This window comes from Megalobrama amblycephala, linkage group LG13 (genome assembly GCF_018812025.1).
Source record: "Megalobrama amblycephala isolate DHTTF-2021 linkage group LG13, ASM1881202v1, whole genome shotgun sequence".
NCBI classification, from domain to species: Eukaryota; Metazoa; Chordata; class Actinopteri; order Cypriniformes; family Xenocyprididae; genus Megalobrama; species Megalobrama amblycephala.
The window spans coordinates 15,625,980-15,642,587 of record NC_063056.1 but is presented as its reverse complement, the minus strand read 5'-3'; the positions used below and the strand labels follow the sequence as shown (position 1 = coordinate 15,642,587).

At 38.2% G+C, this 16,608-nt stretch overlaps 1 protein-coding gene across 1 annotated transcript; it reads left to right on the top strand.

Moving 5' to 3' along the window:
- Window positions 1-4,755: 4,755 nt before the first annotated feature.
- Window positions 4,756-10,991, top strand: macc1 (MET transcriptional regulator MACC1). Its single transcript, XM_048153474.1, has 5 exons — window positions 4,756-4,942; window positions 6,974-7,134; window positions 7,311-9,361; window positions 9,449-9,637; window positions 9,902-10,991. The coding sequence occupies exons 2-5, from the start codon at window positions 7,017-7,019 to the stop codon at window positions 10,103-10,105; spliced, it is 2,562 nt and encodes an 853-aa protein (XP_048009431.1). The 5' UTR covers window positions 4,756-4,942; window positions 6,974-7,016; the 3' UTR covers window positions 10,106-10,991.
- Window positions 10,992-16,608: the final 5,617 nt, after the last annotated feature.

Genomic DNA, 16,608 nt, shown 5'->3' with positions numbered 1-16,608 from the left:
ACAAAAAAAGGCTGCAGATTATCATAATGTATTTGTAAATCAAATAAATAAGAGACGAACATCTAGCCTATGTATTAATATGACATACAAACTGGATTTCAAATCCACCAAAAAGCCCAAATTACTTCAATATTGTGCTGCCTTTGTTTATTCCATGTTACATTTTATTGCAAGATTTTAACAAAAATCCAATAACTTTTTTTTTTTAAAAAGTTATTAGAAATCTGTATTGAGCAGGTTTTAAATTGAGCCTATTTCAGCCTTTATGCCATAATTCACACATAATGCAATAGTTATTTTTCTCAGCTTTGCTCTTCGCATTAACAAACCAATTGTCCAAACATAGAGTAGATTGTCTAAGACAATATCTAAGTTCTTTCAAAAGTTGTTTTTAGAGCTGTCGACCTCTAACACATTAAAAAAACGTGGTCAACCCAGTCTTAACATGACTCGGTCCATATTTTGGCGCCATGCACATGCAAACCAGTCTTTCTATATTTATATAACAGTGGTTTTATGAATAAACTCAGTTGCACTACTGAACTTTAGTACATGATCTAAGAAATAACTTGCATAGTTGTCTCCAGTCAGCATACTGGTTTGGTGATCTTCTCAAGATTATTAGTGAACCCGCATAAGAAAGAACGCTTCGGGGAACATTCCTCCCTTTTAAATATGCATGACATCTGTACAGCAGGTTTGTTATTGAACATGAGAGTTTTTCACAAGGAGATAACCGTAAAATTATGTTTTGATAAAAAAGTTGACTTCTATCAGGGTTACACATCAAGACTATGAATGGTGTTCAGGAAAGGATTGTCCTTTACACTCATATCTATATATTGCTCACATGTTTTTTGAGGGGTGTTATGAACATTTTGTTCTAAGATTTATTTTTGTTTCAGAACTAATGAAACTTGGATTCCGTAAGACAATACTCTTTAAGTGAGCAACACAATGGCACCTTTGACCGTTTTAATATTATATAACACTATCTGTTTTTTGATCAACATTATGGTGTCAGTGTTCAACAAAATAAAATAAAAAACATTCTTCCAGCTAATCTGATCTCTTGTGATGGTGGCATGAACTCAGTGTCCACAGATGTTATTAATTTTGAGCATTAGGACAGCATTTCATTGCAGATCTTAACATTTAAAGATCTTTGGTTGCAGGGCTGGGTCTGGGGGAGGGGGGAGATTTCTCTTGTGCCCCTCCAGATTTCTCTTGTGCCCCTCCAACATCCCCAGGATACTCGTTTTTTTTTTGTGATAGCGCACAAATTGTAAAAAATATATCAACACTAAATTAGTTACATACGTGAATTACTAGAAACATTGTGCGGTTGTATTTTTTTGGGCGCGCCTCGCGGCACGCATCCTTTTACAGTTCTCCCTCACAGACGTGTTCAGCTCTTCAGGTGCTCACACCATGCTAGAGTTGCCATAATTACAAGATTTCAACTTGTAAAAAGCATTCATGTCCTCATCCACATCCTTTTTCTAAGAAGTTTTCCAAGACTTTTGCACACCTTATCTGATCACTTCTCAAGACAGCCATTGAGCAGATGACATGCAGCTCCTTCATAAATGCGCTCTAGTCTCTATTTAAACGCGCACACACCGTTAATACATTGCTACACGATCATGGAACACTTGAGAATTTAGCTTGGAATTTTAAAATTGCGATTTCCAAGTCAAGAAAAATCTCGAAAAATGAATAAATTAAAAACTAAAAAAAAATAAAAAATAATAATAATAAAAAAATAATAATAATAATATAGGTTATATATATAGATGTAACTATTCTAGTAAAATATAAAATAGTTTTGCTCAGTTATTTTCAGCTCTAGATATTCTATCAGCATATTGCGATATTTGTTGAATAGTAGCCTATTATTTGATGTGATAACACCTTTCAGAATCTGCAAAATATCAATAATTTAAAAAATAAATAAGTGAGATCAAAAATAGTTTTTTTATTTAGCACTGCAACAAAAATGTATTATTATGAGATGTTTACATATAGTCCACAATATATAATATCTGCCTTTACACAAATTAAGCAGTTCAAAAGTTTATATAAACTTAACTTATTCTCAGTAGCCTACTGTGTGTCATTAATTTACAACTGTTTTTATAATTTTCTTTATGATAAGATCCATGTTTGGGACTCTCCTCATACCCAACTGTTACAGATGGTGAAAACATTTACTGATACTCCAGAAGGAAACAATGCATTAAAATTCAGGGGGTATAAACATTTGCACAGGATGGTTTATTTATTTATTTGATAGGGACAGTGTGTGTTAATGGACAGACATGATAGTACATGAATGTAAACACACCGGATTGTAGCCGAAGGCTAATTTCCATTCGTTGTCCCGGGTTGGGGGGTAAATTGTTTTTATTTTGTCTTCTGGAAAATGTTTTATGAAGCTTTTGTAGGATAGAACTAAAAAAAGTAGATCTTTAAATAAAATAAGAACTTCCAGTCTTATTCCAATCAGAATTTCCAGTCATCCTGTTAATAGGTTTACAACCCACTGGCTCTCTTATTTTGTTGTGTTGTCTTGGGCATCAGTGAATGTTTGCAGCTTTTGATCATCCAGGTAACAACACACACTATTAAGAATCAAGCATATAAACTTTTGAACTGGATCTTTTGTGTAAATTCAGTTATTATTATGTCTTGTGGTTTTTATTTTTATACAGCCAAAATAACTGAGCACAATATAGAAATGAACCAAAAATATTGGGGCGAAAAACACGAAAAAGGAAACAATCATGCAACCAGGTCTTCTAATGGTTTAAATTTCTTCAATGAACCAAGTTCTTCTTCCACTTTTACATTTTACCATTCTTAAAGATTTAGAGTAAATCCAAAATTCTTTCTGAAAAAACAGAAAACAATGGCTTTGTTTTAAGGAACTTACAGTAAATGAATATAACATGAATATAACATTTTCCCAAAATGAAAATATTGTTCAGTAGAAATTGAATGTGTACATCTTCCATTATTATACCAAAAGTTATGTCATTTTTAGAACATTTTTGTATTAATTGTAATTTTAAGCTATTCATATATGTTAGACCAAAAGTCTCTAAACAGTCTAATTAAACAGTTGTACTAACTAAACATTCAAAAAACAAATGTACTGTTGTTTCAATTTCAGAATCACAGAAAGTACTTTTGTGATTAATATTAAATCTGAAGCTGTTATTAATCTGAAAAAATCTGAAAAATGGAGGAAACTGTTTAGTAGTTAAAAAGGGGGGGAGCATATTATGCCCCCGCAGTCACGCAATCCTAGAACCGGGCCTGTTTGGTTGCCTGGAAGCATGTGATTTTTTGTCTTTTCTTATTTCCACTGAATAAATGTGTCATGCACTCTTTCCAAGTTGTGTTAGTATGTGATACTTTTGCAAGGATTCAGTCTTTCCCCAGGCACTGTTCGACAGGATATGCAAATAATCATAAAAATGATTTTTATCCGGAATAATGCTGTTTTGCATACTCTGCAACACATCACAAATAACTAAAAATATCATGCAAGTGCCATTTTTCTTTTTTCAGATTGGTCAACATAAAGTACAAATATTTGTTTTAGGTTAAATTTGTTAAAATCAGTTAAATGAATCAAGTATTTTGAAATAATGAACTCTAATTTATTAATATGTTAATGTATACTAAAATATTTTTAATGCATTTGTCTTACGAACAAACAGGAATTAACACTGAACAATAATAATGCAATGCAATTTGTTAGTTAACATTAACATTAACTACTAATACATAATTTAAGTATTATTAGATCAACTAGTTGGTAAAGTGAAATGGTAAACTTTTACTCACCATGAATGCATAGCTGAACTAGCTAAAGTTAACCACTAGAGGGTGGTCACTGACATTTAATCGTGTTAATGAGGCAGTAGCACACCTGAAATATTGCATATGATGTCACAGAACTCCATAATTGATGCTTAAGTCAATCTGGTCTTAAATCTAAATTCTACTAAATAAAAATGGAAACTTAAAATGGTGGCATGTCCTGTGTGGAATCTGCTGATGAGCCTATTATTTTGACTAAAATGTTACGTTTGAGCACACAAATTTGGTATAAACTGCACTTTCAACATGACATTTAAAATTCATAATGTAAATAACGTAATAAATAAATAAAAATGAATAATTAAGATTATTTGGTACTAATAGGTAGTTTTTACTATGCATGTGTTTGTTTGTTTTTCAAAAAACAAAACAAAAACCGACCTCTGAATTTTATTAGTGAAGAGCCTTTTAATTTTTCAGAGAAATTAACTGAAAATGTAAAAGCGTATTTATAATAAAACAGTCCATAAATATATGATATATAGCCTAAACGTTATTCGTGTGAATAGGTTATTGCATTGACATCATAAGAACGTCATAAAAGGTAATAAACAAATATTCCCTCATGAACAACATTATGATCTTATTTGGTGAATTTCTATAGCCTGTTTAGTGTTTACTGTAAACAAACTTAGAAAATGTTGTGGGAAAAGAGTTTGCTTTGTTGAGACTATCATTAATAAGAAATTAAAATATGATATTTCATAATTGGAATTTGAAATGCTGTAGTTTATTTTATTTTTATACATAAAAACACATTTTCCTCTCATGAATTTGCATACCGAAACCACTTTTTCCGTGGAGTTTCAGGTGTTGCAACGCTCTGTGTGTACATAAAGAAGGGACTTGTGGGTGGTGGAGTCTAAATGAGAACCTGAGCATGACGTTCAATACAACTGTTTGACTGTTGGGTACTACGTATCCCAGTGTGCACTTCTTCACTATTCAAGCAGTTAGAGGCACACAGAAGTGTAAGGTGTACAGTTGGAGTCACTCCCCACCGATTAAAAAGTTCGCGTATGGACTGAGTGGAAAACCTACCATGTTTCAGGTAAGTGTTTTTACGTTTAAGCAGGTTAATAATATTTTTTAGTATATAAGCTATAGGTATTTGTTCAACCAAAGCACGAACAAGTAAAAAAGACGTATTTGATTACATCAAGTCTTTCACGTGTTTTGATTTAAATCTATGTGCATGCTTGTTGGAGGACAGCGTGTCTTCCGTGTCGTCCTGGCGTTTTATTAATCCTTAAATGATTACATGTCCGCTATTTATTTAATAGAGGAACTCTCAGTAGAATAGAACGCTTATGTTTTTAATGTGGGATGACGTTTGCATGCGGTATACAGGACAAACAGGTGTATTGTGACGTGGCTGATGTAGGGCGTGTTAGCGCGTGTTGATTTGAATACAGTAGTACTCAGCCCTTTACCACTGAGACAATGCTTTGTGTATGAGAGACACTGATATTTAGACAAGACAGACCTGTTTTCATGCATTGCCACTGCATAATAGCAATTTAATGAGTCATTCTCGGAGACAGGACAGAGGATACTAGACAGTGATTCAGAGACTCATGACAGAAAGAAATGGTTCAAAATAACAAGAGAAGTTTCGCTGACTGACTCAATGAGACTATGCATAAAGTTTGAGTCATTTATTTGTTTGTAAGCATTTACTGTTGAACGTTTACTGTTTGAATAAATTGCATGATTTTAATTATTAATATAAAATTCTAAATGAATGTGTGGAAAAACATAAGTTGTTTGTTATGTTCAATAAGGTTAGTGTCAATTGATTTATAAGACTGTTATTGAATCATATAGGTTTCAGTTACAAGAACAGTATAAAACAAAGGGTTTTATAACCTAATGCTTTAAGCCCGGAACACACCAAGCCGGCGGTCGTCCAACTAAGTTTTCTCAAGGCAGGAACACACCAAGCTGACGCAGATGAACTAGTGGCGATGAAAGCAGACTGCGGGGTTTGCTCACGTTGGCGGCATCTGGGTCCAAAGTTGTCCTGACACACTAAACCGATATTCGACAGCCGACGGCCGAGTAGCACGTCCGTTCTGCGCCTGCGTAAGAACGGACTCTGCATATGATCAGATGGCCTGACGGGCCGACGAGCTCCGATGCCAAAAGGCAGGAACACACCAAGTCGGCGGTCGGGCAGTTTTTCTTCGTCGGCCAACTAAGTTTTCTCAGTGTGTTCCGCACCGTCGGCTGAAGTTGGTCTTCGTCGGCTTTTTTTCGGCCGATTCGAAATGTTGAATCGCCGTTGGAGCTCGTTGGTCCGTCGAGCCATCTGATCATTCTGATTGGCTGTTCAGCTACTGCCACCTCCTGGTTCGGAAAGGCATTTCATCTCACGCAGGCGCAGAACTGACGTGCTACTTGGCCGTGTCGAGCGTCGGTGTGTTCTGGCCTAAAGCCTACGAGGACCAACTTCAGCCGACGCTGCAGAACACACTGAGAAAACTTAGTCGGCCGTCAAACAAAAACTGCCCGACCGCCGACCATCGGCTTGGTGTGTTCCTGCCTTCAGCGTGTTCCGCACCGTCAGCTTTTTTTCGGCAGATTCGACATGTTGAATCTGCGACGGAGCTCGTCGGTCAATCGGGCCATCTGATCATTCTGATTGGCTGTTCAGCTACTGCCACCTGCTGGTATGGAAAGGCATTTCATCTAACGCAGGTGCAGAACAGATCAACTTTGGACCCAGACACTGCCGACGTAAGCCAACCCCGCAGTCTGCTTTCGTCGCCACTAGTTAATCGACGTCAGCTTGGTGTGTTCCGGGCTTTAGGAGTACCTTTTTGATTTTCTAAATGAATTATTTTTTTCTCTATAGCTCTTTACAAAAGCTTAAACTGGTTCAGAACAACACTTTGCATTCATGCAATCACACAATTCATTAATTTCTAATAACCATATAGGCAACTCAAGAACACTATAGCGAAAATGATCTTGATAATCTTGGGTTTAGTAACCCAAGCTGCTGAGATAGAAAAACGTTATTTTTAAGAATGTAACATCATATATGTTATGTTAATTTGTTCATTACTTTTATATATAGCTTTGACATTAGAGACAAAGACATTTGATCTTGGATATACAAAATGGCAGCCGCAAAGATAAAGTCAAACAGTCGTACAGGAAATCTGCTTCGTAGTAGATCGGAGGGGACGCTGATAGATATAGACGAGAATGTGACCATCAACAACAACAGTCTTCATGGTAATTATGCTCTCTCTATCTCTTTCCATTATTTTATCCATTTGTTAAACGTGAAACACTTTTTCAAAATATTATATTTGCTTCACAAATATACTATGCAAACTGATGTAACTGTCTTAACAAATACATGTATTAGGATTTCTTGGGGTTCTTAGCTCTCCTGTGACTTCTCTTAGGGGGTTATGGTTATGAGATTGGAAAAAGCTCTGAGTGGCCTGTCGTACCAAATGAAATGGAAAATCCAAAACATACTAGCAACCCTTTCTGGAATCAGATGGGCAGGTCAAATCCATTCTTAAATGAAATTGTCCACACCAGCACCTACGATTCTGGAGTGTCCATGCTGAAAGAGGATCCCTTATCTCTGTTCGACAGTATTAACGAGGACTCTCTCAGCACATCATCAGATGAAACAAACTTTGCCCATCTTTTAGCACCCAGACAAAACAATTTAAACCGATCTGGGAGGTGGAGAAGTGCCTCGGATATACTTGACAGCCTTGAGAAGAAGGAGGACAAGAGGTCAATGAGACTCAGCTCTCAGGAACCATTCCTGAATCCTGATTTTGAGTGGTTGAAGAATGACAGAGAAGCTTATAAAATGGCTTGGTTAAGCCATAGGCAGCTAACTAGGTCCTGTTTGGATCTGAGCCTAATGAAACAAAGTCCTGGATGGGCCCAGACTCAGGCCACAGACATTCAAATCTTCTGCAAGATTGACCACACTGGAGGGTCTGTGCAGTTGCCAGAGTCCGATATCACTGCTCATGTTCCCCAGGGACACGTCCCCCCAGGTGAGATCCAAGAAATTGGCCTCAAAGTTCTCCTCGATCCTCCCACTGGAATAAACAACATCTACACCACAACTCTGAGCCCTCTTTTAGAGGTCAACCTCAGTAACCATAATGTTTCAGGGGGCATTTCTCTGGAAATGAGAATGGCTGCTAAAGTAAAAAATGACCCCACAAGCCAAGTCTTGACCTCTTTCGTGGGTCTAGTCTCTCAAAGGAAGGAGGGACCTTATCAGAAGATAAAAGACTGTTACATATACAATGATGTGTTACAGATGAAGCTTTTTGATTTAAAACCGCACATGTATGTCATAACTGCTGCTGAGGCCACACTTCTGGAACAACCTGCAAAGTCTGTATGGGATTACTTGGAACGCCATATGACAGTGGCCGTCTACGGTCCCAAGCACATACACCCATCGCTCAAAGTAGTACTAGTCATATTGAACCATAATAATATTCCACCCAGGCTCCCTTTCTCTGATATCCAGAGGGGTGACAGGAACCTGCCCCCTGTTGTCTTGGAGCTTTGGGGAAAGCATCAGTTCAACCCACATGGTCTGAAAGATCTTCACTTTGCTACTAGAGTTTTGGATCCAAACTTCGAAGTGAAACCGGTGGATCAGAATAAAGAGGTTAAGCAGGAGCAGCTTAAAGCTGGAAAAGTGCTCCATATACCATTAGATCTGGTCAAGGTGGGTGGAGGTGAAATGAGTCCCTTCAAACTCAGCATTGAGGTGAAGGATACAAACAGTCTCACTTTGGGAGACTTCTATTTCACCTCCCCTGAGGCTGCCCCTCTGAGGTCGGAAAAACACAACCACAGGCGGGCAGATCGCCAGAGGGAAGTGACTCGTTCCGAGCCCATTCCCGAGGAATCAATCCCAGAAATCCTCACTCAGAAGTTTCAGGACAGACCTGTAGATTTGCATTGGTATGGGGTAGCGATAAAATCGATTCTCAGACAACCGAGAGTGGAATATCTCCTGGAATACTTTAAAGGTGATACAATTGCTTTGCTTTCTAAGGAAACCGTTAGATCTGTAGGTCAGATGAAGGTTAAGGAATGGTACATTGGCTTTCTTCGAGGAAGAGTCGGCCTGGTGCACTGCAAGAACCTGAAGATCATAACCAAGGATCAAGTCATCGACTTCACTGGAATTAAGCTCACCACTCCTGTCCTCTTGGATAATATGACAATTCCTTTTAAAAAACTCACCTACATGTACTCTGCTATTCAGACCTTAGTCACAGAGCATGTCAAATGCTGGAGAACCTTTGCTGAGGCCCTCGGTTACTCCGAGGTCTCAGTTGACACCATCTCCAGAAGACATGCTGAAACTGAGGCGGAGAAGGTGGCCTGTGTTCTAGAAAAGCTCAAGGAAGACTGTCATGCAGAGAAGATCAAGAAAAAGTTCCAGCATGAGCTTATCACTGTACGTTTATTTTATTCTTGCATGCATTTGTGCATATCAAAATTTTGAGGAAAACAAGGGTTTTATTAATTATTTATATTCCCGCAGGGGTTGTTAAAGATGGATGTTCAAGGCGTAGTAGCCCATCTCATCCAGGATATAGTGATTCTGTCCACAGCAGTAGAGCTTGGAGTGCGTTGGCGGGAACTTGCCGAGCGACTAGGGAAGCTCTCTGGTGCCCAGATTGCTGCTTATGAGGCACCACACAAAGGGAAAAATGGAGAAGTTAGTGCCCAGGTAAGCTAAAATCAAAAAGATATTAGTAAGATATTAGAATATATTTATATTATTTGTATTTAATATTAAAAAGCTTGTTCAATTTATAATATATTGTTTACTTATCATTGACATGATCTTCAGAATAAGCTCTAACCCAATCTTAGTCATGCCATGTCATATCAATATTTAAATATTATATTATATTATAATTTATATAGTCCTAGTCAAGCATTTATCATGTCAACATTTACATATATTTGATTTTTGTTTTTTATTCAATAGTCAATGTGGAAGCCTGCATACGACTTTCTGTTTGCCTGGAGTAAGCGGTACGGGGATGGCTACAGGGATATGATTCAAGACCTTCACCTGGCCCTGGATAAGATGAAAAGCCCAGTGACCAAGCAGTGGAGACAGATTACTGGAGCTCTCATCACTGTCAACTGCATGGAGGTCCTAAGGGCATCTGCCTTCCTCAGAGGTTAGGGGACATCTATGGGAGCACCTGCACTTCATATTGAGGTGATCATGTTGAGTTCATGCTGATAGCTGTGCCATATTTTTAGACGTCATAAATATCTACTTTTGGTGGCATCCTTTATGACATCCATTCTTTGAAAAGTACTGAATATTTGTTACTGTATACACGTCTGTATATTATATGTGTTGTATTTTATAGACACTTTTATAGACACTGCTGTTTCATTGAATTCACTGACAAACTTTTGTCTGATTCTTAAAAGTTGTTACAAAGTTGTTACAAAGTAATATTAATGTTTTTAAGGGTTGTTGGTGGAAAAAGAAATAGGAAATGTGTTTGTTAATTGTGATGAAATCTGAAATATGTTTTCATTCTAGAAGAACTGCCTCAAGGTCACCAGTTTTCTTTGTTTTACTTAAACGGTCTTGCTTGAATTGCAAGTGTCAATATAAGTATGTTTTAATATTTGAAGCTGTATGTGGAATGTCTGGTAAGTGTTACACGCATTTTGGCCCTCTTGGAATGTGACCCAGTGTATCAGTATATCAATAATTTCACTATCCCAGGATGTACCATTATACTAGGTATGAGATCTAACGTCATATATTTGTTATACTTAAGTATATTGCATGATACTGACCAATTGTATTTATCTATTTTTGTATTTTGTGTTTTTCTAGTTGTCATTTTAAGTGTACTAACTACAGTGTTTAAGAGTGAGGGTCCTTGTATAATTGCAAACTTTTCCTGTCTTAAAAAAATCTATTTTGTATTGTATTTTTTAATGCTAATACACTTTAAAATTTCTTATAATACTTAAAATATGACACCTTATGTCATGAAGGAGCTCTACGGTAATGAAGATAATAATAAAAACATGTTTTTGAAATATTTTAATCTCAAAATTACTTCATTAAATTGTTTAAATATCTTATTTTATTTAATGGGAAATGCACAATGGGCAGCATATCATAACTACACATGACCCTATATATGCATTGCATTCTGGCTAGTGTAGCGATGTGCAGCTCAGCCTCACTTCCTTTGACTGATTTAAAAATGATGCCATTATTTTGACACCAATTGGTTCTCCAGTGACCTCAATGTCACAGCCTCATTCACAGGATACTTATAAAGCTCATTAGCCTTTGGTTATGCTAGACTCTCTGAACTATTTCAAGAGTAAGTATGGTCAGTTGCTTAGAGATCTCAGGCGTTCTCAGTTACACATCAGCACAGTCTCTTAAAATTCCCAAACTTCCCTAAAATGGGGAAGAAAAAACCCTCACCAAAATGTACTTCACCCTTTTCTGTGGTATCTGTTGCTTATTTAACTTGTGTGTTTACCTAGGCCTTATCCTTCTAAGAGATTCATTGTTCAGTCTCACCCTCTATGAGTTCAGCTCAGCTAAGTGATATTGGCCTTTTACCAAGTCATGATTATGTACTAAAAATAAGTGTAAAAGCCCAGGGTGAAAAAATTCTCAATTTCTGTCCATTCAGTGGAGTTTAATGGACAATTACAAACCATGTCACATCTTTATGATATTAATGTGATTGATGTCCAAAACTCTGGACGTAATTGAGTGGTCTTCTGTCTCACAGCCCACAGGGGCTGTTAGGGTGTTATTTTAGATATCACTGACCCAGTCCAAATCTCAGCATGCGATGATGATGGACTAGAGCTCTCTGATTGGTTATATAGAGAGAAGTTTGCAAACTGAAGACTAAATTAAATCTAAGAAGCACTGACCCAAATAAGACAGAGGTTTCTTGAGGAAAGTTTTGTATATTAATGTTTCACCACCAATTTTTTGATTTTTCATAAATTACATAGAAAATATTGTAGTTTACTTATCACATTTACATACTCTTTTACATATTTACATACTCTTTTCATGATATTCTTACTGTCACTGTTACTTATCACAACTTTTGATTTATTACATCTTCCATCTCACCTAGTTTCATGCTTGCATGTGGTTCTCCTGTGGGTAGGAGAGGTGGTTACTGTTAGAGTAGGGGTTAGGAATGACCCTTACCAGACCTGACCAGCCAGAGAATATCTGGGACAAACCATCAGCATTACCTTTGAAGGAGCCCCAAAGGACTAGGAACTAGGAATCTGCATGGTCCTAGGAACTAGGACTATTGCATTAGTGTCCTTTGCCTTTGACATCCAATGGAGTGAGCGTTTCCCAGAGTAAAGGAGCGGCCAAGGAGGAGGTAGAATGTGGAAACTTTATGATCAGTGCTTCCTTTTCCACCTCAGCATACCTCATCTCTGCTAATGTTAGCTTTTGGCTGATTTCCTGTTTGATCATTTGAGACTGGACAGCTCCCAACTCCGTATCAGAAGCATCCATCTGCTGGGTGAAGGGCAGCAAGAAGTCCATAGCGTGGAGTATGGGGGAAGACATGAGTTCTGTCTATAGTTGTCAGAAGGCTCCCTCTGTCAGTGGGTTCCACTGCACCTTATCTGGCTGGCCCTTCATGGGCAAGTCTGTAAGGGGGCAAGCCAGAGCTTGATAATACCCTGCCAACCCCAGTAAGTTCCTCGCCGATGCAGCAACCCAGGTACCATGCCTCGGAAAGGCATAGGTGACACTTCAAACACTTACTGTAATCGTGTTAGATGTTCTTCCCAGCTTTCAGAGTGGACTATGTCATCCAAGTAAGCCGCAGCGCACTGTTGATGGGTTCGTAGGATCACATCTATAAGCCTCTGGAATGTGGCTGGGACCCATGGAGCCCGAAGGGAAGGACCTGGTACTGCCAGTGTCCCTAGAGAGTGTTGAAGAGCATTTTGTCCTTAGTTCGATGGGGAAGGTGGACCTGTCAGTGCCCCTTTGTTAGGTCTAAGGTGGAAATATAACAGGGCCTCTCAAGTTGTTCGGTCAGTTCATTGAAGTTCAACCACAGGTGGTTCTTTTTCTGCTGTCAGGATGGCAGAGCGGTGTTCTGGGACCCAGCGCATCAGGAGGTTGACATTACATTTACATTTAGTCATTTAGCAGACGCTTTTATCCAAAGCGACTTACAAATAAGAACAGTAGAATCAATCAAATCAACATGAGAACAAGAGTATATAAGTGCTGTGTGAAGTCACAGTTATGACAGTAAAGTGCTCGTAGCAAGGATTTTTTTTTTTTTTTTTTTGGTAGATGGTACATGGTAGATTTGTTCCACTTTTCATCCCCCAGGTTTGGCACAGCTGGTAGTTCACAGGCCCACATGCTCCACCACTATAGGGGTCTTCCCAGGAGGCCAGGAATTTAGGGATGACATTAGGGCTGAGATCCCTGGTTCATAAGGATCTCTGTTGGGATCCCCAACCAGCTACATGGGGGAGGAGTATGCAAGTCACATTGTGTTCTCAAGCAATTGAAAAACCTTCTACATCAAGGATGGGCAACTTTGGTCCTGGAGGGCCTCTGTCCAGCAGAGTTTAGCTCCAACTCTGATTAAAAAGTCATCTGCCTCTAGCTTTTTAGTAATCCTGATGACATTAGCCGCAGTTCCACTGTCGGGCTAAAGGCGAGTGTGCTAGTGCATGCCAGTCACATTTCCACTGTCACTTCCGGGGCTTGATCGGGCCTCATTGGGGCTTACTTGTGGCGAACAGCCAGGGGTTTTGTCCCTCTGAATACCTTGGTCCAAAGCAGGTCAACTGGGGCTTGAGGAGTGTTTTGAACAGAGGTAGAGTTTACCTGAGTCAGGAGACAGTCAACACTGCTGCTCATTTCCCAGGCTACCAGCTAACTTCAACATTTAAAGGGCACCTATTATGCAAAATTCACTTTTACATGGTGTTTGACCATAAATGTGTGTTGGCAGTGTGTGAGCAAAACCACCCTAGAATGAGAAAAATCCACCCAGTGGTTTTTTTACAATCTCAATAATTCATAAGCACTGTCTCAGAACGCCCTGTTCTAAGATTGCTCTCACTGTGACGTAGAATTGCGCTAAGCCCCACCCACGTGGTTTGATTGACAATCTGGTTTTGGCATAGACCCCGCCCTCGGTGATCTGTCAACCATCCTCCATTGTTTCAACGACAGCCGGTAATGTCTCCTAAGAAACATAAGTGTTCTGTTGTGGGATGTAATAATGAACATAGTAGTTTTCACTTACTTCCGACATCAGAGCCACTGAAAACGCAGTGGATGGATTTTATTTATGAAGGAAAGGCGCCACTCAAAATTCCAAAATACGTTTATGTTTGCGCGAATCATTTTTTGACTTACTGTTTTGAGAACGAGGGTCAATTCAAAGCAGGTCTTGCTTCAAAGTTAATCCTCAAGTGTGGATCGTTGCCTACTGTTCGCGATCCAACGTCACCTCCAGAAGAAGTGTATTTAATGTTTTTTGAGCAAATAGTCATTTCAGTCGATGTCAGCCAGTTCAATAACAAATGCGTCTAAAGTTGTTGTTGTCGTCGTAGAATGTTTGTGTATATAATTTAAACCTTGTTTGTATAGTGTGTATCCACACGTATATATATATTTTTTAAAGATATTGTATTAAAAACTGTGTATGTTTTCCGGGATGGTCTACCATACATGATGGAGTGACTTGAAGTTGTTTCATCCGTCTTGTAACCTTTGATACAACAAATAGCGTCAGACAGTTTTATGTCACGTATTATTTTTTGCAACAATTACAAATGTAAATAAATTAATACCTGTTCTCCCTGCAGCATATATTTTCTGGTTCTGTAGCCATCTTCTCACATTTGCCACATAAGCACCTGTACGACAAGTAATGTCAACATGACGCAACCGTTCCCTCGCATAAATATAATTTTGTTTGTACTTAGCAAACGTTATCACAGTATTTGTGTTTGTAGTTTCAAAAAATTGCGCGAACGTTATCACAGTGTGTGTGTGTGTGTGTTGCACATCCATAATTGCAAAGGGGACGCGATTAAAACTCTATAAGTACATAAATGTATCAAATAACCATTCAGAGACGTCCTGCTCCATTCTCAATTGTGTTTCTTCTGCCGGAGTCTCTTCATCATCTGGGTCTGATTCCGGTTCAAACATGTACGGCTGAATGCCATACAAAACAGCGGGTCTCTCACTCTCAGCCATTCTGCTTCTACCGACTGTTTATTGCCATAGGTATGCAAGTTACGCCCTCATCCAAAGGCAGGGTGGGGATATGCAGCTCATTTATATTTAAGGTGGTACACACCAAAACAGCTCTTTTTAAAACAGGCCCCAAAAATGACATTTTCAAATGGTTATAATAAATTAACTGTGGGGTATTTTGTGCTGAAACTTCACAAATACATTCTGGGGACACCCAAGACCAATATTACATCTTGTAAAAAGGGGCATAATAGGTGCCCTTTAAGATAATAAATACATATGTTTATGGACAAACCAGAGACTGCTTGAGAAATGTAGACAACTCGTGATCATGTACTTTATCATTTATTTATAATCATGTATTTATTTGGTTTAATGTTTTATCTTTCCTGTGCCTTTGTTGATACCGGACTAATGTATCCGCATATCTGTCACACACTCTGGTTAACTCGTATAATATAACTCATAACTTCTGTTTTCCTCTCATGAGTTCTCTCTGTTGTTCTGGGTGAAAGGATAACAGCATAGAGAGACGGAGTGATCGCTTAAACCTCCTCAGATCGCAACCATCACATAATTTCGAGAAAAATGAATAGAAATGCTCAGAAATGTTACATAAACATGATATTTTATCAATATTTTTCTAAATGCGTAAGCCTTTGGACCTAAAAGCCTTAATGGAGTTGTTTTGTACATTCTTGTGATCATAAATAAATGGAAGCAATTTAATGTGTTCTCTTTTTATGTGAAATGGTAAATGCCAGTTTGATTCAGCATGATTGTGCACACCTGACACAAATTAATAAATTACTGTTACAGTAAAAAACAAAATTTATTGTAAAACATTGGTCAAATATCGATGCTGGAATCTTAGGTCTTTAAGTACAGACCAAATGTTTGCTTCTGTCATGCTCATTTTGCGGTCTAGTTAGTTTTCAGTCAGCTGGTAACATGGTGAGGTCAGGTGATGTTGTTCTGTGTAAACTTGATTTTGGCCTCAGTGCTTGAAGTCCGAGGCTATTGGCCCCGCCCGACATGTTGTTAGCCCTGGCTCGTGCTGGCCCGACAGCGGAAAAGCGGCTATTGTTCAGGTGTGTTTGATTGGGTTGGATCTAAACTCTGCAGAACAGTGACCCTCCAAGACCAAAGTTGCCCATCCTTGCTCTACATGTATAGATTAATTTCAATTATAGAGATAGAGTTAGGTTTTTTCCAGTTATTCAGTTTGCTTTTGTATAATTTAAGAGGCCTATTTCATTTCTTTCAGCTTTGACTGTTTCCTTAGAATATTTTTACATCATGGCATTTTTTTTTTTTTTTTAAGAAAACCTTTTTAATGCTTGATGCAATAAAGAAACTTGCCTGGACACGACTCTAAGATATTTAAATTGGAATGCATTACAAAAGAGATA